Source organism: Jaculus jaculus, chromosome 5, assembly GCF_020740685.1.
Source record: "Jaculus jaculus isolate mJacJac1 chromosome 5, mJacJac1.mat.Y.cur, whole genome shotgun sequence".
In the NCBI taxonomy this organism is placed as follows: Eukaryota; Metazoa; Chordata; class Mammalia; order Rodentia; family Dipodidae; genus Jaculus; species Jaculus jaculus.
Window position 1 is genome coordinate 13,704,836 of NC_059106.1, and position 26,471 is coordinate 13,731,306.

Consider the following 26,471-nt stretch of genomic DNA (forward strand, 5'->3'; position numbering starts at 1 on the left):
TCAGGCATGTGCCACCCTGCCCTCGTGGACTTGGTATTGTTAAGGTGACATTTCTGAGCTGGGGAGAGGGTTCACTGGATTGCCACACAAGCAAGACTACCTGATTTCAGATCCCCGGATGCCATGGAAAAACTGGAAGCTGTGGTTGCCTAATCTTAGCATGCCTATGGAGAGATGGGAGGTGGAGAATTTCCCTGAAACTTACCCCGAGAAAGGTGTGAACAATGAGTGATCCTGCCTCAAACAAGGTGGAAGGTGAGGCTCACCCCCAAAGTTATCCTCTGACCCTCACATGTGGTGAGCGCGTGCCCACACGTACACATCCATCATCTACACAACACACACACACACACACACACACACACACACACACACACGACAACAATGTTTTCAGGATTGATGCCCAAGTCCCCACCCTACCCCATCAGCATCCCAGCTGCCCTTTTCCACCACTAACAAACTTACTTTACAGCTCCTGAAAATGCGAGAACCTGTAAGATTCCAAACAGTCTTGAAGAAGAACAAAGTTGGAGAACCCACATTTCTCAGTTTACAAAGATGAGAAAATCTACAGTCTTCAAGGCAATAAGCAGCTGGCATAGGAATGACTTCTAGATCACTGAAATGGAATCCAGAATACAAAACTTGTGCCTGGCATGGTGGCGCACACCTTTAACCCCAGCAACGGTAGGCAGAGGGAGGAGGATCACTGTGAGCTCGAGGCCAGCCTGAGACTCCATAGTGAATTCCAGGTCAGCCTGGGTGAGAGTGAAACCCTACCTCAAAAAACAAAGAAACAAACAAAAAGTATGGTCACCAGCTGTAACAACAGTGACAGTACCATTCAGAGGGGGAAAGAAGACTTCCTTCTATAAATGGTGTTGGGACAATTTCATATCCACATGCAAAAGAATGACATTCGATTCCTTATTAATGTTATTTGCAAAAATGAAGTTAAAAGGGTGAATCTATCTATCTATCTATCTATCTATCTATCTATCTATCTATCTATCTATCTGTCTATCTATTTAGTTTATGCATGTGCATAGTATATGTGTGTGGTATAGGCATGCATTTATGCTGAGGGGTGCCCCTGTGCTTGCCTGAGGGCACTATGGGCTCACCTGCAGCGTCTAGAGAACGCTGGGTGACCCCTCCATCACTCACCAACAAGTTGTTTTTCATTTTTGGGTTTTTTGAAGCAGTCTCATTGTAGCCCAGGATGACCTGGAATTCACTCTGCAGGTTAGGCTGGCTTGGAACTCATCTTCACACCTCAGCCTCCTGAGTGCTGGGATTAAAGGCATGCGCCACCTCAACTGGCTGTCAACTTTTTTTTTAAAGATAAAGAGCCACAGTTTTAAAAGTATATATCTAAATATTTATTTATTTGAGAAAGAAAGAATGGACGCCACAGGGCCTCCTGCCACTGCGAGCGAATTCCATGTGTACGTGGTTTTTCGTGGGTACCGGGTGCTCGAACCCAGGTCTTCATGGGTTGCAAGCAAGCACCTTTAAACCGCTGAGCCATCTCTCCAGCCCCATGGGTTCTATATTCCTAGGGACAAAGCAACAGCATTGCAAGTCTGACTTGAAATCTGACCTGTGAGTTTTATCAGTTTTCCTCTTCCGTAAATGAGAATAAACTGAAGCAAGTTAAGTGAGACATACTTAAATGCAGGCCACGTACACGGGTTTCCAAAACTTCAGGTATCTCTAGTTCGCTTTCAGATTTCTTGTATTGAGACAACATCGCTCCTTCCTAGTTTGACCCTCTAGGCTTCCCGTTGTTGTAGTTTTAGAGCGCATGCGCAGTACATCGCTGACCTTTGGGTTTCCGGTCTGCGCTGCTTCGACCATGGCGACTCGCGGCGTGGGACTGCTGACCCGTTTGCCCCTGTGTTCCCAGAGAAGAAGTCGAGGCCAGCGGCTTCCATTCAGGCTTCTCACTTGTCAAGGGACGGTGGCTGCGGACCTTCGAGGGGGCGAGCGGCCGTCGGGGAGCGTGGAGACAGGTGATGGCGACGGCCGCGGGGAGGAGGCGGGCAGGCGGGAGCCCTGGCTGCTTGCGGGCCTCCGCGGGACTAACCGGGGCACCCGGGCCGCCCTGCCCGAGGCGGAAGTGGGGTGTCGCCCCTCTCCTGGGGGCCGGGGACTCGGTTATGGTGGCGTTCACAGGTCGACATACCGACCGGCCTCCCGTGTCCGACGGTCGTGCTCCAAAGACGTGGCGGAAGGCCGCGTGCCCCCGACCCCCGAACTGTGCTGTGCTTGCACGCGTCTCTGCGCTTTGTTCTGGCGGTTTTGAACACATCCGCCTGGTAACAGATTTGCATCCGTAGCTGTCCCAAGGGCCTTGCGCTTGGAGAAGCCATCCTCATTGAAATCCCTCCTGCGACCCTAAAGCTTGTGCACGTTGAAAAAAAAAAATATATATATATATACACACATACATACATACATATATTCATACATATATACAGTGTGCGCACGCTCGTGATTAGGGCTAGGGGCCCTTGCCCTTGCCACTGCAAAGGAACGTCAGATGCTTGCTCCACTTTTTTTGGAAAAAAGATTTATTTATGAGAGAGAGATAGGGGCAGAGAGAATGGGTACGCCAGGGCCTACAGCCACTGCAGACGAACTCCAGACCTATGTGCCCCTTTGTGCGTCTTGCTGGGGAATCGAACCTGGGTTCTCAGGCTTCGCAGGCATACGCCTTAGTCGCTAAGCCATCTCTCCAGCCGCTGTTCCACTTTTTTGAAAAGAACAATTGTTTGAGAGAGAGAGAGGGAAAAAAAGGGCCGTTCAGCCACCGCAGATGACCTCCAAACGCCTGAGCCACCTTGTACCTCTGGCTTTACGTGGGTCCTGGGGAATCAAACTTTGGTCCTTTTGCTTTGCAGGCAGGCACCTTAACCACTAAGTCATCTCTCCAGCCCGCATGTTCCACTTTCTGCATCCTGCTTTCTGTGAAAGCTGGGGAATTGAACCTGGACTGGCAAGTTTTACAAGTAGGCGCCTTCAACTTGCTGAGCCATGTCCCCAGCCCCCACTCATGATTTCAAGTCTGTCTTTACTTAACTAAGTTTTGCTGTTTTTCTGAGGAAATGCTTCACTTTGTATAATTAAGACAATATAACTGAAAAAGTATTCAGGGACTCTTGAGGGAGTGTAACAAGTAACCCAACATTCAAAAGAGTAGAAAATGCACTTTACTTTTCCAAGAGGCATATAGATCTAATGGGAGGGACTTCAGCAATGTCCAGTTCAGCTTCTCACAGGGAGAACTCATTCATAGTAACATTTCCTGCTAACAGGGAATGTGTGGTCCCGTAAATCAGCCCGTCCCTTTTGTACACAGGGTTCAGTGGCTGCAAACACTTGTAATTAAGTCTACTGATTTTCCTTTGCCCACATTGGTCTTAGTTTGCTGTTGATTTTGCATATGTTGTGTGGTATGTGCTTGTGTGTGCGTGTGACTTACACATGCCCCATGCACATGTGTGCAGAGGCCACACGGCAAGGTTGGGTCCCCTACTCTGTTTTGCATCCGTGCATTTCCTTAATGGAAGTCTCCCTCTGAACCTGGGGCTGCTATTTGCCCAAACCCCAGAGATTCTTTACTGTCTGCTCCCCACAGGACTGGGGTTACTGGCATGTGTGGCCACACCCAGCTATTTACAGGGGTGCTAGGGATAGGACCTCTGGTGCCCTCCAGGCCTGAGCAGTAAGTGCTTTGTCCATTCTAGTCTCTCTTTTTTTTTTTTTTGTCAATTTAAAAAATATACTTTATTTATTTATTTGAGAGAGAGAAAGAGGTAGAGAGAGAGAGGGAGAGAGAGAATGGGTGCTTCAGGGCCTCCAGCTGCTGCAACTGAACTCCAGATGCATGTGCTTCCTTGTGCCTCTGACTTACATGGGTCCTGGGGAATTGAACCGGGATCCTTGGCTTTCCAGGCAAACACCTTAACTGTTAAGCCATCTCTCCAGCCCTGTCAATTTTTAAAAAAATATTTATTTATTGATTTGACAGAGAAAGAGGGAGAGAGAGAATAATGGGCATGTCACGGCCTCTGGCCACTGCAAATGAACTCCAGATGCGTGCGCCCCCTTGTTCATCTGGCTAAAATGGGTCCTGGGGAACCGAACCTGGGTCCTTTGGCTTTGCAGGTAAACACCTTAACCACTAAGCCATCCCTCCAGCCCCTGTCAACTTTTTTAAAAGATTTATTTATTTATTTATTTATTAGAGACAGTATGAGAAGAGAGTGAGTAAAAATAGGCACATCAGGGCCTCTCGCCACTACAAACAAATTCCAGGTGCATGTGCCACCATGTGCATCTGGCTTACATGGGACCTGGAGAATTGCACCTGGGTCCTTAGGCTTTGCAGGCAAGCGCCTTAACTGCTAAGCCGTCTCTCCAACCCACTAGTCTTAGTTTTGATGTGGCTTTTGTGTAAGTAGTGGTAGCAAGAGTGTCCGTTTAGATGCTGGTGATGGAAATCTAACTCATACTAGCTTAAGTAAAATAGGGAGGCCACAGGGACTCAGGTTACACCAAACTCTAGGAAGAGACGCATGCAGTTGCTTTGAGGTCACTGGATTGACGTAGTCATTGTGAGGTATTGTTTTTGCCTCAGCCATTGAGTGGCTTTGTGATCTCAGCCTTCTACACGGCAGTGTTGACAGTAGTGGTGACAGTCTCCAGCAGATTCATGATCACATGCTTGCAGTCTGCCCCAAAGGGCAGAATAAGATGATTTTGGTATGTGTGTACAGATTTATGTGTGTGCATGCATGTGTGATGTGCACGTGTTTGTATGCACACACCCGCGCAAATATGTTCACCCTTTGCAAACACTGTGGAAGCCATCCCGTGTCCTCCTACCACTCTTCCACTTTATTTCCTTCCGTGAGACGCAGTCTTCCACTGAACTCGCGCTCTCCGTTTATGAGGTGGACTGGCTAACCACAGAGCCCCAGCAATCCTGTCTCAGCACCCTGACTGCTGGCTTTACAGGCATGTACAGCCATGCCTAGCTTTATATGTGGGCGCTGGGGATTGAACTCGGGCTGTCATAACTTGCACAGCAACCACTCTGACTTGTTGAGCCTTTTCCCCAGTCCCACATAAGATAACCTATATACAGAATTTAAACGAGGCCACACTTCTGACCTGGAGAAGGCATCTGAAATGCTCTAGTAGCCCTGACCTAGCCATTGGGGCCGGGCTCAGTTTGATGCGTAGGGTCACCAGTGACAGTTCCACCACAAGCACTTAGTAGTTATTTTGTTTGCCAGGAAGCAGGGTGCGTGTGCTGTTTCCAGAATGAGGGTGCAGGTGACAGGCGACCAGACAGCAGAGAACCTCTGTTGGCGTCTGTCCCATTTGTTCCATTCTTTTTCGTGTGTTGGCACCTGCCTACCTTGAGAGGCTGTGCTGAGAGTCGGGAGGGGCTGTGGCCGTGCTGGAAAGCAAGGCTGCGCTTCAAGAGCAGGGCTGCGTTTGCAGATGTTCTGCTGCTGTTGCTCTTCGGGCCGTGAATTGTCACTTTCTAGGAACTGCCTGTCAGTCTCTAGATAGTCTGTTGCTTCTTTCTGAGTGCTCCTTGACTTCCTTTTCATCCTGTGTAGCCATTCTTTTTTAAGTATTTTATTTGTGTTTCTTTGGGAGAGTGAGAGAAATTGGCAGGTAGAGCGAAACAGAGAGGCAGATAGAGAATAGGTGCACCAGGGCCTCCAGCCCCTGCAAACGAGTTTGCAATCAAGCAAAGCTTCTGGGCTTCTTCCCTCAAACTTCTGTGGTTCTGTGTGCCTCATTATATGTGGTGTCTTTATTTTACTCTGCTTTGGAAATGTCTGGAAAGGTTAGCACCAGACTTAGTAATTGGCTACTAAGGTAAGCGTCTGGAGGAGGACTCCTGCCCTTGCTATGTAGTCTTACGTTGTTGAACTTCACTTTTCTAATAAGCGCTTGAACACCAATATAGACTCGGTAAAAGTCAGAGACAAGTAGATCTAAGTGGTAATTTCCAGGAAGTTGGGGTAAAGTGCTTTAGGCAGAGCCTGTAGCATAAGAGGAGAAAGAAATGGGTTCTGAGAGGAAGGAAGCCAGTAAGCTGAGATTACCTGATGGAAAGTGTTCTCTGTCTTTTACATGGCAAGAGGTAGTCTTCTGTATTGTGAAATATATTGCCTTACGATGACTTACATTCTTTCATAGATGCTAAAGTGAGGTAGCACAGGGAAAGTCTGCTGTGGAGAGTCAGCAGGCTTCCCACTCCTGAGCAAAGTGTGGAGGAAGAATGGGAACTTGCCAGACCAAACAGTGAGGAGACGGGCTCTCCCAGGGCCGTGCAGACAGGAGCTCGTGGTGTCTCTTGTGTGCAGCTGCATGAGATGTGCAAGAGGCAGAAGCGGCGCACGCTGACGCTGCTTGAGTAAGGAGGGTGGACGGCGTGTCGGCAGTTTAGACCTGATCTCGAAGGCTGCGAGAACGCGCTTGAACAGACTAAAAAGTCAGTGAATTCAGATCATTTTATGAAATATTTTAAAAGTACCGGGTATTTGGATTTTCTCCTTGATCTGTCAGTTTTTATGTTACAGCTTTTGATTGAGGACAAGTCTTCTGCTGATTTCCCTGTAAGTTACCTTCAGAGTTGTTAGTTTATAATATCTAGAATCTGCCACTCCAGACTTAGAAGTCCCACTTTAAATTACCTGGCTGAAAGTTAAATATTTGAAGGGAAAGTAAGAGTTAAAACTCAGTGTGTAACTTTAGTATAACCTCATAATTTGATTTTTTTCACTGTACTTAGTTCATTTGTTGGCCATCCCTTTGTTGAAGATTAGTATTTAGTTTTTGACTGTATAGCACCTGTCTTTGCCTGTCTCTGTAAAACTCCTTGCCACTAGGCATACTCTTTAATTCGTATTATTAGCTGCTTGAGATAGGACTCTTTAATTTGTATTATTAGCTGCTTGAGATAGATCCAGACCTTAACATAAAAAAAAATCTTCGCTGCTTACTGCAGTACTGAGAATGTCTCGTACATCAAGGCTAGTAATAAATTCCTTTAGGATTTGTATGCACGTATTTGTAGAAGTACGGAGTGCGTGTGTTTGCCTCCTGCTTTTGCTGTGGGGTTTCCTGTCTTCAGCACTGAGAACAAGAATTCTGTATAAGAGAAGGCAAAGTGGACAGTGGTCATGGTTGTCACAGAACTGTAAAGTGACCACTGAAGACCCTCAAAGGAAGACAATGTGAGACGATACAGTTGCTTGAGTCATATGTGGGATCCATGAGCTGTGGGGTTTTATGTGTGTTTACCTGGTTGAAAGGTTTCTGTCTCTTTGTAGGCTCTGAAGACAAGACTCCCAAGAAGAGGTTCTCTGAGCTGCAGCAAGAACGAAGAGAACAGGCCCAGCGGAGTGTCTTAATACATTGTCCAGATAAAATCAGCGAAAAGAAGTTTCTCAAGTATTTATCCCAGCATGGGCCCATTAACAATCATTTCTTCTATGAGAGCTTTGTATGTATCTGAAAACAATCTAACTTGATGTTTATGCTTTTGAAGGATATTTTACAGTTTGTAAAAACATTTTTTAGTTTTTAATTTAATTTAGTTGGTTTATTTGTTTGAGAGAGACATAGAGGCTGATATTGAGAAAGGGCACACCAGGGCCTCTAGCCACTGCAAATGAACTCTAGCCCCATATGCCACCTGGTGCATCTGGCTTTATGTGGGTCCTTGGGAGTTGAACCTGGGTCCTTTGCCTTTGCAGGCAAGCACCTTTTATAGCATCTCTCCAGCCCTGTTGTAGTTTTCACAATACATGAATTGACCTTCTCTGGGTAGTCAACATTTTTCCTTATGTTTGTTTCTTTAATGAGGTTCCCTTTCTAGTTTGTGTGAACAGGAACCTTATGGCAATATTTTAGAATCATAAGTATTTGTGATGGAATAATTCTATTACCTGGAGAATGTAGGAAACCTAATACTTTAGATAAAAAGTAAAAGGAGGAGATATTAGTGTTACTTTAAAAAATATGTTACTGGGTTGGAGGGATGACTTAGCGGTTAGGGCATTTGCCTGCAAAGTCAAAGGACCCAGGTTCGATTCCCTAGGACCCACGTTAGCCAAATGCACAAGGGGGTGCATGCGTCTGGAGTTTGTTTGCAGTGGTTGGAGGCCCTGGAGTACCCATTCTCTCTCTCTCTCTCTGTCCCCTTATTTTTCTCTGTCAAAATAAATAAATAAATAAATAAATAAATATAAATAAAATAACAATAAAATTAAAAATATGTTAATGTATTTATTTTTGAGCAGAGAAAGGGGGGAGAGAGAGCGTGGGCATGTTAGGACAGCCTGTTACCACAAACAAACTGCAGACACCATTTTTGTGCACCTGGCTTTCCATGGGCACTGGGGACCCAAACCCTGGGCTGGCAGGTCCTGCAAGCAAGAGTCCCAACAGCTGAGCCTCCCCAGCCCTTTTGCTTTTTAGTTTCCTGTTTTAGGATTCCTTTCAATTTCTCTAGACTGATAGCACTTTAATGTTTCTTTTCCTAGTTGTAAACAGGTGCCCTTGTTAGTATCATGCCATTTATAAATTTTAAAAGTAGTATTTTGTAACATGATAATTGTTCTGGTGATACTATGTTACTATTTGTCACATATGTTTTTTCTTTTATTTTTGGTATAGGGTCTCTATGCTGTTGTAGAATTTTGCCAGAAAGACAGTATAAATTCACTGCAGAATGGAACTGTTACTCCAAGCCTGAGAACAGAGGCTGCCATTCCCTTCCGGTCACGTTTCTTCAACCTAAAGCTGAGGAGTCCCTCCAACCAGACTTCTGAGCAGTCCAGTGTGCAGCCGAATAATCAGTCACCTCCCTCGAGCAAGAAGCTTCTTGAATCACTTTGCTATGCAGAAAGTGTAAGTTTATATGCATACTTCAACTTTAAATATATACGTATGTGCACAACACACAACTTTGTATGTTCTAATAAAATATTCAGCGGATATAGAACTTTAGCTTTTTTGTTTGTTTATTTTATTTTGTTTTATTTTATTTTTGGTGTGTCTGTGTGTGCCTGTCGTGGGTATGTGTGGTTATGTGTGGAGGTATGTGTAGAGACCAGAGGTTGACACTGGGTCTCTCTCTATTGCTTTCCACATTATTTACTTGAACCAGAGCTTGCTGGTTCAGCTAGTCTAGCTAGCCAGTTTGTTGTGGTGGTTCTCTCTCTGCCTCTGAGCGTGGGGTTACGACAGGCTGTCCCGCTTGCTGGGCTACATGTGCGCGCTGCAGTTCTGAACTCAAGTACTCAGGCTCGCATGGCAAGAGCCTCGTCTGCTGAGCTGCTGCCTCAGCCACAGAGCTTCAGCTGTACAGAGGGAAGGCGTTAGAGGTGGAGGAGGGGATGGGTGCTTGGCATCATGAAGCACAGTTTTCTGTTTCCTAAGAATTTCGTCAGGTTCAGCATAAGTAGATGATGGATTTTGGTATCTAAGACCACCTTCAGAACTGGCATGATCTTGAAATTACTGTATGATTTTCTTTTTTTTTTTTTTTTTTTTTTTTAAGGTTTTTATTATTTGCAAGCAGAGAGAGAGAGACAGAATGGGCAAACCAGGGTTTCCAGCTGCCGCAAACAAACTCCATATGCACGTGCCTCTTTGTGCATCTGCTTTTTTGTGGTACTAGATAATTGAACCCTGGTTGTTTGCTTTGTAGGCAAGTGCCTTAACCATTGAACTCTCTCTCCAGCCCACTTAGTTCTTTTAAGATAGTGAATTGCAGTTAGATTTCTTCATGGCCAGCCATTCTTGTTTATTTTTATTTGAGAGTTACAGACAGACAGAGAGAGACAGAGGCAGATAGATAGAGAATGGACATACTTTTAATACTTAAGAAGAAAATTGTGTGTTTTTAAATAAGTCTCCCAAACCATTAAATCTTTGGAAGTAAGATGAGTTATGTTGTATGACCTGACTGTTTCCTACATGTTCGTGTTCTGTTTTGGCCAGCTAGGTAGACGAGCAGCTGAACACCCTGCTCAGGGCCTGGCAGCTGACCGAGGAGAGCACCAGACTCCGCTACCTGACCTGCTCCCTTGTGGAGGACATGGCCGCTGCCTACTTCCCTGGCTGTGCAGTCAGGCCCTTCGGCTCCTCGGTGAACACTTTTGGGAAACTGGGATGTGATTTGGACATGTTTATGGATCTAGATCACATTGGAAAACTCGATAGTCACAAGGTAATTGTATTTCTTTGCATCATAATAACAAGTTCAAAAATTAGAAAAGGGAAGTCTTTGGACTTAAAACTATAACTGTTGATTTGTACACCTTATAAGCATTGTTAACTAAAGAATGAAGTGTATTTGGTGTTAGTGATTTGGCATTGCAGAGTCTATATTTGATGTGCCAAGGAGTGGCACTCATTTGCTTTTGAGTATTTAGGGTTGTAAACTCTGCACAGGTCTCATACAGGATCACATGGGGACTGTTGAAGCATGTGCAGAAAAGCGCTCTCCTTTTCAGGTCAGAAGTTCTTCCACTGGGTTAAGATTGCTCCTTAAGTTATCCGGCTGTGTGAACCTTAGCTGCATGATCTAGTTGCCCAATGGTTTAAAGTCTCCTGAGTTTTTGTTTTACTGTATGTTCAAATTATCTGTTTCTTAACATTATATGTGTGTGTGAGTGTGTATTCTATATATATATTTCCCCCAACCCCCTTTGGGGTTTTCAAGGTAGGGTCTCTCTCGAACCTGAAATTCACTATGTAGTCTCAGGGTGGCCTCACACAGCAAATCTACCTCTGCCTCCCAAGTGCTGGGCTTAAAGGCATGTGCCACCACACCCAGCCCATTAACTTATGTTTTACATGATCTAGTTACTAAAATGTTTCTAAATACCATGATTAATTTCTTCTTAAAATTATTTTCATTTTTGTTTTATGCAAAGGCTGTTGGTGATATGTAGGTATATAATTACATATTATCGAGTTGTTTGATTTTTTTCTCATAAAAATATGTCCCTCTTCGGGCTGGAGAGATGGCTTAGTGGTTAAGCGCTTGCCTGTGAAGCCTAAGGACCCCGGTTCGAGGCTCGGTTCCCCAGGTCCCACGTTAGCCAGATGCACAAGGGGGCGCACGCGTCTGGAGTTTGTTTGCAGAGGCTGGAAGCCCTGGTGCGCCCATTCTCTCTCTCTCCCCCCTCTATCTGTCTTTCTCTCTGTGTCTGTCGCTCTCAAATAAATAAATAAAAATTAAAACAAAAAAAAGTCCCTCTTCATCCCTGTGCTTTTGTCAAATTCTTTGTGACAGTTCATATGGTTACTTCCTGTTTGTCTCACATATTTCCTTCTTTTTTTTTTTAACAGATTTATATCTTTTCAAAGTGTTTTTATTTATGTATTTGCAAGCAAAGAAAGTGAGAGAGAGAGAGAGAAAAAAAGAATGGGTGTGCCAGGGCTTCTCTTGCTGCTGCAGATGAACTCCAGACACGTGTACCACTCTGTGTGTCTAGCTTTGTATGGGCAAGTGCTTTTAACTGTTGAGCCATCTCCAGCTTTTTATTCTTTTTCATAGTCAGCCTTTACCTGTGTTGTTACAGTTTTGTGCATATACACAGTAGTGTGCGCCTCTACTCTGACCTGTGATATCTGAATTCAACATGCTGTTGCTGTTTACTGGACTCATCTGTATTATCCTGTGTTTCTTTTTTCCTGTTTTCTATGTGCTTTCTGGTTTTCATTCACTTCATTTCCCTTTTATTGGCTTAATTCACTTTATTCTGCCCTTCTCCCCTCTATTTTTGGGGTTTTCTCTTGACCTCTTATAATTTGGATGGTCTGTGTTCTTTTCATTCATTCTCTTTCTATCTTTCTCTCTCTCTCCTCTCCTTCCCTTCCTCTTTTCCTCTCCCCCACTCCTCCCTCTTTCCCTCCAGCTCCTCTCTTATAGGATAGCCTCTCATGTATCCCAGGCTGGCTCACATCTTCTGTATCCAAGGAGGACTTTGAACTCGTGATCTTCCTGCTTCTCCCTCCCAAGTGCTGGAGTACCATCAGACTAGGCTAAATGTTCAGTTTCCATGGCCATTTAAAAAAAAAAAATTATTTGAAATAGCATATGGGCACCAGAACCTCCTGCCTCCACAAATGAATTCCAGACATATGTGCCCCTTTGTGTGTCTGGCTTTACATGGATAGGGGGGAATTGAACCTGCTCTGCCAGGTTTTGCAAACAAGTGCCTTTAATCACTGAGTTATCTCCAACCCCATAGCCATCTTTTCTTACGTGTGCCAAGTTAATAATAGACAGGTGAAGGTCTTTATGTGGATGTCCAGTTGAGTTTTGTTTATTTGTTTGCTTGTTTTTCAAGGTAGGGTCTCACTCTAGCTCAGGCTGACCTGGAACTTGCTCTTTTATCGCAGGCTGGCCTCCAACTCACAGCAATCCTCCTACCTCTATCTCCTGAGTGCTGGGATTAAAGGCGTGCGCCACCATGCCTAGCTCCAGTTGATACTTTAACAGTTTGAAACAAAATTTACTTTTATTCCTTTGCAAATTTTCTTCCAACTCTTATCAAAGGTCTTATATATTTTAGATAGCAAATAGTAGCATTTTAGCTTCTTTTCATTCTGTTTTCAGTTTATGTCTGCAGATAAGCAGCTCCTTATAAACTCTCAAACTAAGTTTAAACTTTCTCATAAACTTTGAATTATTGCTCCTGTAGTTTTAGAATGGTTCTTATTGTTAACACAGTATTGCAATGAAGTCTGTTAGTTTTAGTAAGCATTTCTCATTATATACCTTACATGTGAAATATGTCATTAAACTTACCACAAAAATCATTTTAGCATGAAATCTAAGCTAATCTGCTCTTGATGTGTCCTTCAGTTTTCCTTTAAAAAATTTTTTTTTTGTTTATTCTTTTTTATTTATTTGAGAGTGCAGAGAGAGAGAGAGAGAATGGGCATGCCAGGGCTTCCAGCCACTGCAAACGAACTCCAGACGCGTGCACCCCTTGTGCATCTGGCTAACGTGGGTCCTGGGGAATTAAGCCTTGAACTGGGGTCTTTAGGCTTCACAGACAAGTACTTAACCACCAAGCCATCTCTCCAGCCCCATTTTCCTTTTTTGAGAGAGGGCTATCTATCTTAGCGGATTTAGAAAATAGAAGTGAAAATTAATGACTGCATTCCAACTTCTATTTTTCTGGTGCCAAGATGACTGGTATGGCAGTGTGTGGAGCTGGTTTTGTCTTTGCTAGGTTTCCTTCCACTGGGCAGTGCTGGAGGAATAGCAGATGCAAGAAACACGAGTTAGCTGAAGCTTCCTAAATTGTATTGACCTGGTAGACAGAACAGTGTTTGTATGTGATGGATGTGCTTTTCATCTGCTGATGTTTTCTTTCTGGACAGGGTCGTTTATTTGAGTAGCCCACAAGTTCTTGTTCTCTTATTGTTGTGTCCGACATACTAGGCAAGATTATGCTTTGGTCACAGACCACCCCAGAGCTCAGTGGCTTGCCACAGCTGTCTGTCTCTTGCTGGGACTGCCTCTAGAACAGATGAGCATGGGTATGTCAGCCACTATGCCCTCTCAAGCACCCAGGCAGAACACTGTTCGTCTTGGCCTGTGCTTCTGCCAGCATGGAAGCCCTGGCCACGCCATAGAGAATGGAGCTGTGGCCCTGTCTAGTTCTGCTGAGGTGACCCACCACGCCCCTGCTTACGTCCTGTTGCCGTCCGAGCATGCTATCCTAGTAAGCACCAAACGACGTTGCTAGCTGTCACGCTCCTGTTTTCTAGTTCTCTGCTTCTTAATTCTGCTGCTCAGAACATTCAAAGTATTTGCCGGGGATGGGTGCTGGGAGTATGGCGCAGTGATTAAAGGAGCTTGCTTGCCAGGTCCGTGGATCTGGGTTCAGTTTCCTAGTCGCCCACATAAAGCCAGATAGGCAAGAGACCCTGGCATGTGGGTGCAAATAATAATAATAAATATTTTAAAGAATTTTTGTCCTTTTAAAAAAATTTTCTTTTGTCACCTTCTTGCGAGTCTAAACGCTTACTTTGCCTGAGCTCAGTTCAAACAGCACTGATCCTCCACCGTCTTGTCTGACGCTCATCTTCTGGATGACAGTGTTTACAGTCTTGAAATGAGTTGATCTCAGGTAAATCTTTTACTTCTGGTTTTGGTTAGTCTTGACAGATGTTTTTCTGTTTGCTTTTCTGTTAAGAAATACCATACTTTCTTGGTTGCTCTTATTTAGACTTTTATTTCCTGGGCCTGGGGAAGATGGTTCAGCAGTTAAAAATGCTTGCTTGCAAAGCCTGTCAGCCTGGGTTTAATTCCCCAGCACTCATATAAAGCCAGATTCACAAAGTTGCACATGTGTCTGGAGTTTGCAGCAGCAAGAAGCCATGGTACACCCATTTTCTTTCCCTCTCTCTCCCTCTCCCCTCTCCCCTCAAGTAAATAGATTTTATTTCCTATATAAATTTATGTATGATTATGTAATATAGAATGGACTAGGCAAATAGACAACTTACAAAGTATATGATAAACCAGAATCACTAAGCCAGAGGGTTTTTTGTTTGTTGGTTTGTTTTTCCAAGGTAAGGTCTCGTTCTAGTCCAGGCTGACCTGGAATTCACTATGTATTCTCAGGGAGGCCTCAAACTCATGGTGATCCTCTTACCTCTGCTTCCCGAGTGCTGGGATTAAAGGTGTGTGCCACCATGACCAGCCAGAGTGTTTTTTTTTTTTGGGGGGGGGGGGTTTCGAGGTAGGGTCTTACTCTAGCCAAGACTGACCTGGAATTCACTATGTAGTCTCAGGGTGGCCTCGAACTCACAGCGATCCTCCTACCTCTGCCTCCCGAGTGCTGGGATTAAAAGCATGCACCACCACACCTAGCTCAGAGGGTTTTTTAAAAAAGAGTTTTAGGGCTGGAGAGATGGCTTAGCGGTTAAGCGCTTGCCTGTGAAGCCTGAGGACCCCGGTTCGAGGATCGATTCTCCAGGACCCACGTTAGCCTGATGCATAAGGGGGCGCACGCGTCTGGAGTTCGTTTGCAGTGGCTGGAGGCCCTGGCGCACCCATTTTCTCTCTCTCTGTCTATTTGCCTCTCTTTCTCTGTCACTCTCAAATAAAAATGAACAAAAAAAATTAAAAACAAATTTTAAAGCTTAATACTTTTAGAAACATGTTTGTTTACTTTGATATAAAAATTTTCTAGTAAATGAGGATCTGAGATAATTAAAATCATTACAGGAAATATAATGTGTTTCTTTGTGGCTATTGTTTGTATGTATGTAATTTTCATGTATTTATTGAATCTGTAATAAATGCAGAAATTATAATATGATCACCGTGGTCTGTCCATCTGCAGAAATAGTCAATATGAATTTTGCAATGTATTTCATTCTCTTTTTCCATTGTGTATGTAAATACTTTCTAAAAAGTAAAACACAAGCTGAGCGTGGTGGTGCACGCCTTTGATCCCAGCACTCGGGAGGCAGAGGTAGGAGAATCGCCATGAGTTTGAGGCCACCCTGAGAACATAGAGTGAATTCCAGGTCAGCCTGGACTAGAGTGAGACCTTACCTCGGAAAAACAAAAAAATAAAATAAAAATAAAACACAGCACTAGGGAGGCAGAGGTAGGCGGATCGCTGTGAGTTCAAGGCCACCCTGAGAATGCAGAGATTCAGGTCAGCCTGATCTAGCGTGAGACCCTACCTCTAAAAAAACAACAAAAAATAATAAATAAAAATAAAATAAAGCGAAGGGTTATAGGTTATAACTTAACCTACACACTGTAGCTTACTTTATTCTCCTGAGCTGGGTCATAGTAGTTCAGCCTGCCACGTCCTGCTCAGTGAGTGCCGAGTGTGCCACTGACTGCTTGCGCCACGTTTCCCTGGTCAGTCTTACACTGTTCAGGAACGGCTGATCGTGACCAACTATATTTTGTCATGCTCCTTGGTTGTACACAGCAAAAAGCAACTAGCTTAAGCAAAGCAAAGAGGTCGAGGAGGGGTCCATCCAAGAGTCAGAACTGGGGCTGAGCGTCCGCGACAGGAAAGGACTACAGGGGACTAGCCGGTGTGAGCCACAGAACCCTGGAGGTGTCTGTTCCCCCGTGTGCGTGTCTAGTAAGACAGAATGGCCAGTGGAGAAAGAGCAGCCCAACAGTCAGGGGCTTATGTAAGAACTGATTCTTGGGGCTGGAAAGATGCTCAGTGGTTAAAGGCACTTGTTTGCAAAGCCTGCTAGCCTGGGTTTAACTCTCAAGCCAGATGGAGAAAAGTGGCACAAGTGTCTGGCATTCATTTGCAGCGGCAAGAGGCCCTGGCACATTCGTACACATAAATAAATAAAAACAAGGGCTGAAGAGGTGGCTCACTGGTTAAAAGTTCTTGCTTGTAAAGTCTGATGGCCCAGTTTCAATTCCCTGGTGCCTATGAAAAGCCACACAAAATGGTGCATGCATCAGGAGCTCATAGGCAATGGCAAGAGGCCCTGGCATACCCATTCTGTCTATGTCTCTCTGTTTGTAAGTAGATAATAAATAAAAAAGAAATTCCCAGGCTGCAGAGATGGCTTAGCAGTTAAGCCATTTGCCTGCAAAGCCAAAGGATCCTGGTTCAACTCTCTAGGACTCACATAGGACAGATGCACAAGGGGGCGCATGCGTCTGGAGTTCGTTTGCAATGGCTGGAGGACCTGGCGTGCCCATTCTCTCCCTCAAATAGATAAATAAATATATTTTAAAAAGAAGAAATTCCCTTTTACAAAAAGTCTGTTAATTGCAAATGTTTTTATGTTTCAGAATGCAGGAAAATTTTTGGTGGAATATCAAGTGAAAAATGTTCCTTCAGAAAGAATTGCAACCCAGAAGATCCTGTCTGTGATAGGAGAGTGCCTTGACCATTTTGGCCCTGGTTGTGTGGGTGTGCAAAAAATACTCAATGCTAGATGTCCACTTGTGAGATTCTCCCACCAGGCCTCTGGATTTCAGTGTGATTTGACTACTAATAATAGGTATGCTTCTCCTCTTTGTCTTGGTTTTGGGGTTAGGGTCTTACTCTACCCTTGGCTGACCTGGAACTTAACTATATAGTCTCAGGCTGGCCCCAAACTAGGGATCCTCCTACCTCGGCTTCCCAAGTGCTAGGATTTAAAGGTGTGCACCACCGCACCAGGCAGATTCTTCTGTATAATTTTGTTGTGTTCATCCTGGCAGCCAGTGTGCTTTGAAAAAAGTGAGGTGGGAATGGCAGGTTCCTTATGCTCTGAATATTGCTTCTGTTCTCAAAATAGGGAAGACCTCTGCTGAGAAATTTATTTTTTATTTCATGTTCTTTTTCGCTTGAGCTCACTATTAGTTGCTAACTAAATAATCATAACTGAAGATAGATAGAGAGTCCAATCTAAAGTGGTTTTGCCTAAAGTTTCAATTAATAGGCTAATGTTAAGTGCTGTTGGATTTCTTTCAAGTAGCATATAGTGTGAAGTCTTCATGATTTCTTGCCAGGTTTTTTCAAGATAGTTTTGCTGTAGCCCAGGCTGACATACAGTTCCCTCTCTAGTCTCAGGGTGGCCTCAAACTCATCATGATCCTCTTACCTCTGCCTCCTGAGTGCTGGGATTAAAGGTGTGTGCTACCACACCTGGCTCAAATTTGAATACAAAGTTAAAAATATTAAGTGCTCTTCCTATCACTAAAATAATGTGGCATGTATAACAGGACAGAATGACATCGTTGTAGTAATACTTTCTTAGTCATGTTGAGACGGACTTTTTTTTTAATATGGAATGCTTCACAAATTTGCATGTCATCCTTGCGCAGGGGCCATGCTGTATCATTCCAATTTTAGTATTTGTGCTGCCGAAGCGAGTACAAGACGGACTTTTAAGAATTACCTTCTTGAGGCTTTATGTGCTCTTGGTATTTCTTTTAATGTTTTATTTATTTGAGAGAGAGAATGAGAGAATGGGCGTGCCAGGGCCTCTAGTCACTGCCAACGAACTCCAGATTCATGTGCCATGTTGTGTATCTAGCTTTAACATGGGTACTGGGGACTCGAACCTGGGTTCCTAGGCTTTGCAGTCAAGTGTCTTAACTGCTGAGCCGTCTCGCCAGCTTATTGGTGTTTCAACTCAGTTCAAGTTCATGCTATGAAGGGACGTATGTTGCACCCTTATCACTTCTTTAAGAATTATAAGACTTATTTAAAAATAGTTCTGGGGCTGGAGTGATGGCTTATTAGTTTAGGCATTTGCCTGCAAAGCCTAAGGATCTAAGTTCTATTCCCCAATACCCACGTAAGCTAGATGCACAAGGTGGTGCCTGTATCTGGAGTTTTGCAGTGGCTAGAGGCCCTGGCACACCCATTCTTTCTATATGTATCAGCTGCCCATGCTCTCTCTCTTTCAAATACATACATACATAAAATATTAAAACTAGTTCTGATGAATGAATACTCTGAATTTGCATTTTGACTAGAAAGTTTATTGAAAGTAGATTTTTGGCTTTGATTTCCCTTCCTCCTTTCCTTCTTACCTTCCTTTTGGAAGTAGGATCTCTTGTACAGGTGGGTTTCCAATTCAGGCATAATCAGTCGTCCTGCCTGAGCCTCATGAGTTGCTGAGATGACTTGCCTCTGAAGTTGGCTTTCTGAACAGGCCAGTTATCCTCAGATAGCTTTTGTTTTTACACATCAGGCTTTGCAAAGCAGTGAGAATTTCATAAAGAGTTGCATGGTAAAATAAGGGACTATCTTCCTCTGTTTAGGTCAGCTTGCTTCCAAAGAACTGGATAAATGATGTATGAGATTTTGCCACAAAAATATTTTCCAGTGTATCCTTATCTTTGGTGGTAGTTATAAAGAACCCTTGTACATTTTACTTATTTAAAAAATTGTGTTTAGGAACTTCGATTTAAAAATTGTAAAGTTTCAGAACCTCATTGTAATTGTCAGTATGTAAAAAATGTTCCCGCTATAGTATACAGTTGATATTTAAGGATTTACATTAAATTAAGTATTAATATATAATACTTTTTGTTTGTTTTTGAGACAAAGTTTCATATAGTTGAGACTGGCCTTGCACTTTTATGAACCTGTGGCTGGTCTTGAACTGATCCTCTTGCCTCTGCCTCTTGGTACTCCTGTTGAATCAAGGTGTGCATAGCATGCCTGCCGCACAGTGCTTTGAGTTGCTTAGCTGTGGTGTTCTGAGAGCAGTCAGATAAAGTGGCATGCTTCAATCTGTCCCGGATCTATATTTTGCAGGATTCTTTGCTTCTAAATTGGGGATTTGAAGATACTTTTCATTCATTCAGTCACTCATTGACTCACTCGCTCACTCATTTACTTAAAGGATTGCCTTGAAAAGCTCAGAACTTCTTTATATCTATGGGGCCCTGGATTCAAGAGTGAGAGCCCTGGTGTTCAGTGTGCGCTGCTGGGCCCGAGCTCACTCGGTAACAAGCAGTATTCCTGGTGCTTGGATTACGAACTTTGCCTTGACGCTGATGGTCATCTTTTTCCTCCAGAGAAGATCGCCCCCTGTTCTCCCAACTCTGGATTTCCTCAAAACCCTTGCAGGTACGGCTAGACACTTGCCATCGTAGAGATGTTTGAGGTGTTAATCAAAGCTGTGCTGTGTCCATCTGTCTGTCGGTTGTGTCATTTGTCTTCATTTTTAAATCTAAAAATTAAATGGAAGCAATTTTTAACTGAATATCAGTTTTAAGTGCTTTTAAATTCCTACAGTGCCCAGCAGGGGTCATGAGAGCAGTTGAGTTGTCCACTGGGCCTGTGGAATTGTTGGGGAAATCTTAGGAGTGTCAGTTGGCAAATGGTTTACAACAGTCATAGGGCAGTTGGAGCCTCTGCCTTAGCTGACCAGGTTTAAGATGACCTGGAAAAACCAGTTAGCAGATAGAGCGTGAACTGGGCCACATTTCAGAGATGACCTCCCAAACCAAGCCTCTGCACACGTAGCCCTGGCGCCTCAAGGTTCTAATCTGGTTTTAGTTAAGTTTATTATCAATCTCAGGTACACTGTTTTTAATCCAGTATATTATTTTTTTATAATTTCATATAATTTGTGTTGTGAAATTTAATAGCCTGTTATAGCAGATGGTAAACTATGACAGTTCTAAACTGTAGAACATAGATAAGATGATTCAGGGATGCATACATGGAAAATGTAAATACCCTTTCATTTTCTGACCACTGCACAGTTTCTTCCAAGATGACTCTTGTGTGTCCTGGGGTCTCCTCTGTTTAGTCCTGGCGTTAAGTGAACTGCTTAGCCATCTGTCTGGCTGCAGGCTGTTTTCCCACACCTCCTCTTGATGGGTGACATGGCCTCGCAATCCTGTGACTGCTTTCATCACTTTACCTTTGCTCCTTGTCCCCTGCTTGTTCTGTTGGGAATGCACTTGCTTTTCTGACTTGTCTCTGCCACTTTCCCATATTCAGATTAGAGCCATCATTTTTTGGGAACACTGTAAGTATTCACATAGTTCAAAGTGAACAGCCTGGCTCCAACAGAAGCCACAGAGGAAGTGGGGAGATGAGCAAGAGTGCCGCTTCCATGGTGAGCCTGACAGTCAGCGCCAGGGTGCAGGAGACAGACATTGAGGACACGCCACACCTACCAAAGCAGAGATCCAGAGGCTCCTAAGAGCTCATCACTGAAGCAGACTTAAAACTCGTTTAACATGGTTGAGGGAATTTTGCGGAAGAGGGGGTGGAAAGATTGTTAGAGCTACAAGTTGGGACATGTCTAGAGTCATTGCCTGTCCCCAATAACTGACAGTACCCCCACAATGTATCATCCACAATCCCCATGGGGATAACCTGTGACCCAAATGAGGAGGACCTCTCTGGAAAAGGGGCAGGGATGAGGGAAATGATGGCACCAACAAGTGATGTTTTCATCCTAAGCATGTCTGTAACTAAAATAATAATAATAATAAAGAAAAGTTAACTTGTGGTCTGGGAAGATGGCTTAGCAGTTAAAGGCACTTGCTTTCAAAGTCTGCCAGCCTGGGTTCAATTCCCCAGCACCCAAGTAAAGCCAGATGCACAGAGTGGTGTATATGCCTGGAGAGCATTTGTGGCAAGGGACTCTGGTGCTCTCGTGCTCATTCTCTCCCTCAAGTAAATAAATCAATATGTGAATTAGAAAGGAAGGAAGGAAAGGAAAAGGAAGGGGAAGGGAAAGGAAAGGAAAAAGGAGGGGAGGGAGGGAAGGAAGAAAGAGAAGAAGGAAGGGGAGGGAAGGAAAGGGAAAGGAAGGAAGGAAGGAAAGAGAAAGAAGCTGAACATAGTGATGCATGCTTTTAATCCCAGCACTCAGGAGGCTGAGATAGGAGGATGGCTATGCATTCGAGGCCAGCCTGTGCTACAGTATGAGTTCTGGGTCAGCTTGGGCTAGAGGGAAGCCTAGCCTCAAAAAGAAAGAAAAAAAGTTAAAGGAGGGAGGGAGGGAGGGAAGAAAGGAAGGCTGACTCGGGAGTGTATTGATGTAAACTGGAAGTTTTCAGCAGAGCAGGATGACACTCAGGTGTCGTGTATGGAAGGATGAAGCCCAGGGCCGGAGCCATGCGTGTGCAGTGCATCCTTCAGTGTCTTGCATTCGCACTGTGTAGACGTGTCATTTTGGAGCAGTGGGCACGTAGGTTATCTGAGGTAGCTAACCATCCAGAAGAAAGAGGAGTCATTCCGAAACAAAATGCCGTCACTCTTACCAGTAAGCCTTGCCTTCGGCCCTTCCTTCCCCACTCCTGCTGCATGCTGTATTGCTTAACTCAGCTAGTGGAAGACTTTGTGAGGAAAAGCCATGGAGCTTCTGGGGTTCCAAAGCTGTAAGTAGAAAGAACTGAGGCCATTTGTGAGAGGAGAGCACTACTGAGGGGCCGGAGAGATGGCCTAGTGAGTGGTGAAGGCGCCTGCCTCTGAAGCCCAAGGACCCAGTCGATTCCCCAGAACCCACATAAATCAGATGCATAAGGTGGTACATGCCTCTGGTGTTTGTTTGCGGTGGCTAGAGGCCCTGTCTTGCCCATTCTGTTCCTATCTATCTTTATGTATATCTCTATCTGTTTTTCTATATCTGCCTTTCTCTCTCAAATAAATACATTTTGTAAAAAGAATGGAAATAGAGATACAAATTCAGCATTTAGTGTGTGCCAGAATTTTAGTGAAAGATAGGAACTGCATTTTTATTTCTAGCTAGAAAATTGATTAGTTCAAAAAAATTGATTACAGCCTAGATGTGGTGTCCCACATTTTAGTCCCAGCACTGAGGAAGCTGGGGTAGGAGGATCACTGTGAGTTCAAGGCTAGCCTGGGACTAGAGAGTGAATTCCAAGCCACCTTGGGCTAGATTGGGCTAGAGTGAGACTACCTTAAAAAAAAAAAATTGGGGCCGGGCGTGGTGGCACACGCCTTTAATCCCAGCACTTGGGAGGCAGAGGTAGGAGGATCGCCGTGAGTTCGAGGCTACCCTGAGACATCATAGTGAATTCCAGGTCAGCCTGGGCTAGAGTGAGACCCTACCTCAAAAAAGCAAAAAAAAGGGCTGGAGAGATGGCTTAGCGGTTAAGCGCTCGCCTGTGAAGCCTAAGGACCCCGGTTCGAGGCTCGGTTCCCCAGGTCCCACGTTAGCCAGATGCACAAGGGGCGCATGCGTCTGGAGTTCGTTTGCAGAGGCTGGAAGCCCTGGCGCGCCCATTCTCTCTCTCTCCCTCTATCTGTCTTTCTTTCTATGTCTGTCGCTCTCAAATAAATAAATAAAAAATGAACCAAAAAAAATTAAAAAAAAAATTGGGGGCTGGAGAGATGGCTTAGTGGTTAAGTGCTTGCCTTTGAAGCCTAAGGACCCTGGTTCAAGGCACGGTTCGGTAAGCCAGATACACAAGGTGGCACATGTATCTAGAGTTCTTTTGCAGTGGCTGGAGGCCCTGGTGTGTCCATCCCCCCTTCCCCCCACACCCTTTCTCTCTCTCTGTCAAATAAATAAATAAAAATTAAAAAATTTAAAAAAATTGGACTATAGATCATTGAGTTGTTAGAAAATAATTTTAGTATGCTGAAGGAAATACATTAGTTTCACTATGGTATACTAAGTGTCAACTCTTTCTGCTTTAAATTCTACTAGCTAAATATATATAACACTGACTAATAGGACACATTAATATAGCTTTTATTTATTTAAGTTATAGATGACTATTATGAATTTAGAAATACCTTTGAAATGTAATTTTTTTTCATTTCTGTTTATTTAAGGTGCTGAAGATAAGTGTATAATAGAAGGTAACAATTGTACATTTGTCCGTGACTTGAATAAAATCAAACCTTCAGAAAACACAGAAACTCTAGGTAAATGTTGTTGTGTTTTTTATTCTTTTTTGAATTCAGATAGACTTCCCTCTTATTGTCCTTATCGTATTCTCTTGCAGAATTACTGCTGAAGGAATTCTTTGAATATTTTGGCAATTTTGCTTTTAATAAAAATTCCATAAGCATCCGACAGGTAAATAATGTTTTAGTATTTCATGATAAGGTGTCTAGTTTTCTACTGTCTAGTATTTTTGATTGGTGTCATTTCAAAGTACTAGCATATGTTCAACTCTACAGAAACAGTCATGTGGTCGCAACCTTCTGGGTCATGGAACTTGATGCAGCTTAGCCATTCATCTTGCTGGGAGGACAAGAGCTGGCACCTAACCTCTGTCTTCGTCACAGTGCCGTGTGCTAATACTGTGTCCTTTGAGCTGTGGAATAATGGCCAGAAAAATCACAATTTTGTGTACAGTTATAAGCAGAATATGTGTTGTTTTGGAAGGGTGTGTGTGTGGTATGGTTTTGGTAGTCGGGGCTTTGCTATGGCTCAGGCTGTCCTGGGACTGGGGACCTCTCTGTCTTTGGCCTCTCAAGCACTGGGGCTGTCGAGTGTTTTCTATAATACTCAGTCATATTTTCTTTTTCTTTCTTTCACTGGGACCATTAATTGTTTGGCACCATACTCAGTCATATTTTCTTTCCTTCTTTCTTTTAAAAATGTTTGTTCTCATTTAAAATCTTATCTTTTTAAGGTAAGAGTTACATGATTTACAGGGCTGGAAAAAGGATTTAGAGGTCAAAGGCATGTGCTTGCAAAGCCTGATGACCCATATTCAGTTTCCAAGCCACCCACATAAGCCAGATGCAAAAGATATTGCTAGCACCTGGTGTTCTTTTGAAGCAGGAAGAAGACCTGGTGTGCCTAATGCACACGTATGTGCATGCACATGTGCAAATAACTTGTTTTAGTTATATGCCTTTAAAAATATTTCTTAGCTGGGAATGGTGGCACACACCTTTAATCCCAGTACTTGGGAGGCAGAGGTAGGCAGATTACCGTGAGTTCGAGGCCACCATGAGACTACATAGCGAATTCCAGGTTAACTTGGGCTATAGTGAGACCCTACCTCAAAAAAAAAAAGAAAGAAAAATATTTCTATGGGTGACCTAGTGCAGTTACCTGTCACCTAAGCAGTGACATCACCATCCATATTTCATAAACCTGAGTTACTTTACTCCAAAGAATACTGATAAAACCACAGTGGAAGGAGAACAGTCACACCATGCCTGCTGTGTACAAATATAATGTGCATATGTGTCCAGCTCCCTTGAGACAGAAAATCTCTAACCTTATTGCTAGTGTCCTGTGCTTTGACGGCTGAGCCCTTTGTATAGTCAGTCACACAAGCTTCATTGTCCTTGCAGGGAAGGGAACAGAACAAGCCAGATTCGTCGCCTCTCCACATTCAGAACCCTTTTGAAACGTCTCTCAACATAAGCAGAAATGTCAGTCAGGGACAGCTACAAAAATTTGTAGATTTGGCCAGAGAAAGTGCATGGATTTTAGAGCAGGAAGGGGTAGATCACCCTTCCCCATCCCATAATCAGCCTTGGGGGCTGGCAGCGCTCCTGGTGTCCTCCTTAGCCAGCGGCAAGTCTTCCTCAGGAAAGAAGAGGAGAAGGCCTGCGAGTGAGAGAGTCAAAAGCTTGTTGGAGTCCATAAGAGGTCCCAGCGCGGATGCGAACGCTGATGGGAAAAGAACACTTAGCACGCAGACCCAGTGACTGCTGCAGCCTTGCCCTGAGCACAGTGGACCGTGGGGAAGAGCTGGTCTGAGACTGGCCGCCTTTCTGAGCGTCAGCCGCGGGAGTGGGCCGGAGATCGGAGCCGCTTTGAATTCTGCGACGCGAAGGATAAAAGTCAGTTTATGTCCACATCACCCCCTCCTTGGAAAACACTTCAAAAGACTTTTAGTTATATATGTACATATATATACATATACACACACAGAGAGAGGATTATAATAAATATCTGAAATTTGGTGATACTCTTTAATAGGTATTTTTCTATTTTTTTACTTAGTGTACAGTGATTTCAGTATCATTGTAGCATTTTCAAGCATGGTTTCTTGTAGTTGACTCTCGTCCATTGTAACCTCCCCTCTGCTTAAATGTCACGTGTTTCCTGTTGCCCTTCTCTCACTCCTTGCTACTCATCTTTCTCTCCATTGGTTCCCGTTCTGCCTTTGCTGTGACCCAAACTCACAAAGTTCAAAACTGCATGTTCTTCCCTTAAAAAAAATTATTTTTATTTATTAGAAAGAATAGGTATACCAGGGCCTCTAGCTGCTGCAAATGAATTCCAGACACATGCACCACCAAGTGCACCTGGCTTACATGAGTTCTGGGGAATCGAACCTGGGTCCTTAGGCTTCACAGGCAAGTTCCTTAACCACTAAGCTGTCTCTCTAGCCCTGCATGTTCTTTGTGACAGGTGGAGCCTACCTTGTAGTATCTGTAAGTAAAAGGGGCCAAATGTAGGTAAGACCTATAAAGTTAGTTTTCTATTTTTGAGCTAATGTTTTCTTTTTTTATTTTTAAAGATTAGTAATGGGTTTCACAATGGGACCCTCATTGCCTACTGTCTTTTCAGTGATCCTCTAGTCCCCTCTCCTGAAGCCGTGGCCTCTCCTGCTGGTTCCTCTCCCCTGCCAGCAGCCGCCTCCTCTTCAATGTCTACTGGATTATTACTCTTTTTAGCTTCCCTCCCTATCCTTCCTTAAGACTTCTTTCTCTGCTCTCCCAGCCCCTTTTCAAGTTTCATAACCTATTTCCGTCCACACCCACACATATTTACATGCATGTGGAAACTAAAATCTAGGTCTGCATATGAGAGAAGACATGCGGTATTGTATTTCTTGGTCTAGAATATTTCAAACAAAGTATTCTCGTTCATGTATTAATTAAAGCAGGCTGTGTTTCCAAAGCACAAATGTCAATTCTCCAGTCTTTACATTCGTTCATTCAAGGTGTCCCAAACCAGATATACTGATAATTGTAACTTATAAGAGATTTTTTTAA

General features: G+C 43.8%; 1 protein-coding gene and 1 pseudogene across 2 annotated transcripts; one reads left to right on the forward strand and one right to left on the reverse strand.

Annotated features, from left to right (window-relative positions):
* Window positions 1–1,839: 1,839 nt before the first annotated feature.
* LOC101612961 (mitochondrial poly(A) polymerase) lies at window positions 1,840–25,446 on the forward strand. Of its 2 annotated transcripts, XM_004659642.2 has the most exons (9): window positions 1,840–2,015; window positions 7,365–7,537; window positions 8,713–8,946; window positions 10,046–10,270; window positions 16,859–17,070; window positions 19,411–19,637; window positions 23,334–23,426; window positions 23,507–23,580; window positions 24,816–25,446. In XM_004659642.2, the coding sequence occupies exons 1-9, from the start codon at window positions 1,859–1,861 to the stop codon at window positions 25,173–25,175; spliced, it is 1,755 nt and encodes a 584-aa protein (XP_004659699.2). In that variant the 5' UTR covers window positions 1,840–1,858; the 3' UTR covers window positions 25,176–25,446. The 2 variants fall into 2 exon arrangements, with proteins under 2 accessions (XP_004659699.2, XP_045005626.1); XM_045149691.1 differs by lacking the exons at window positions 1,840–2,015; window positions 7,365–7,537 and having other exon boundaries at window positions 8,809–8,946; window positions 10,042–10,270.
* LOC123461195 lies at window positions 17,834–17,930 on the reverse strand (annotated as a pseudogene).
* Window positions 25,447–26,471: the final 1,025 nt, after the last annotated feature.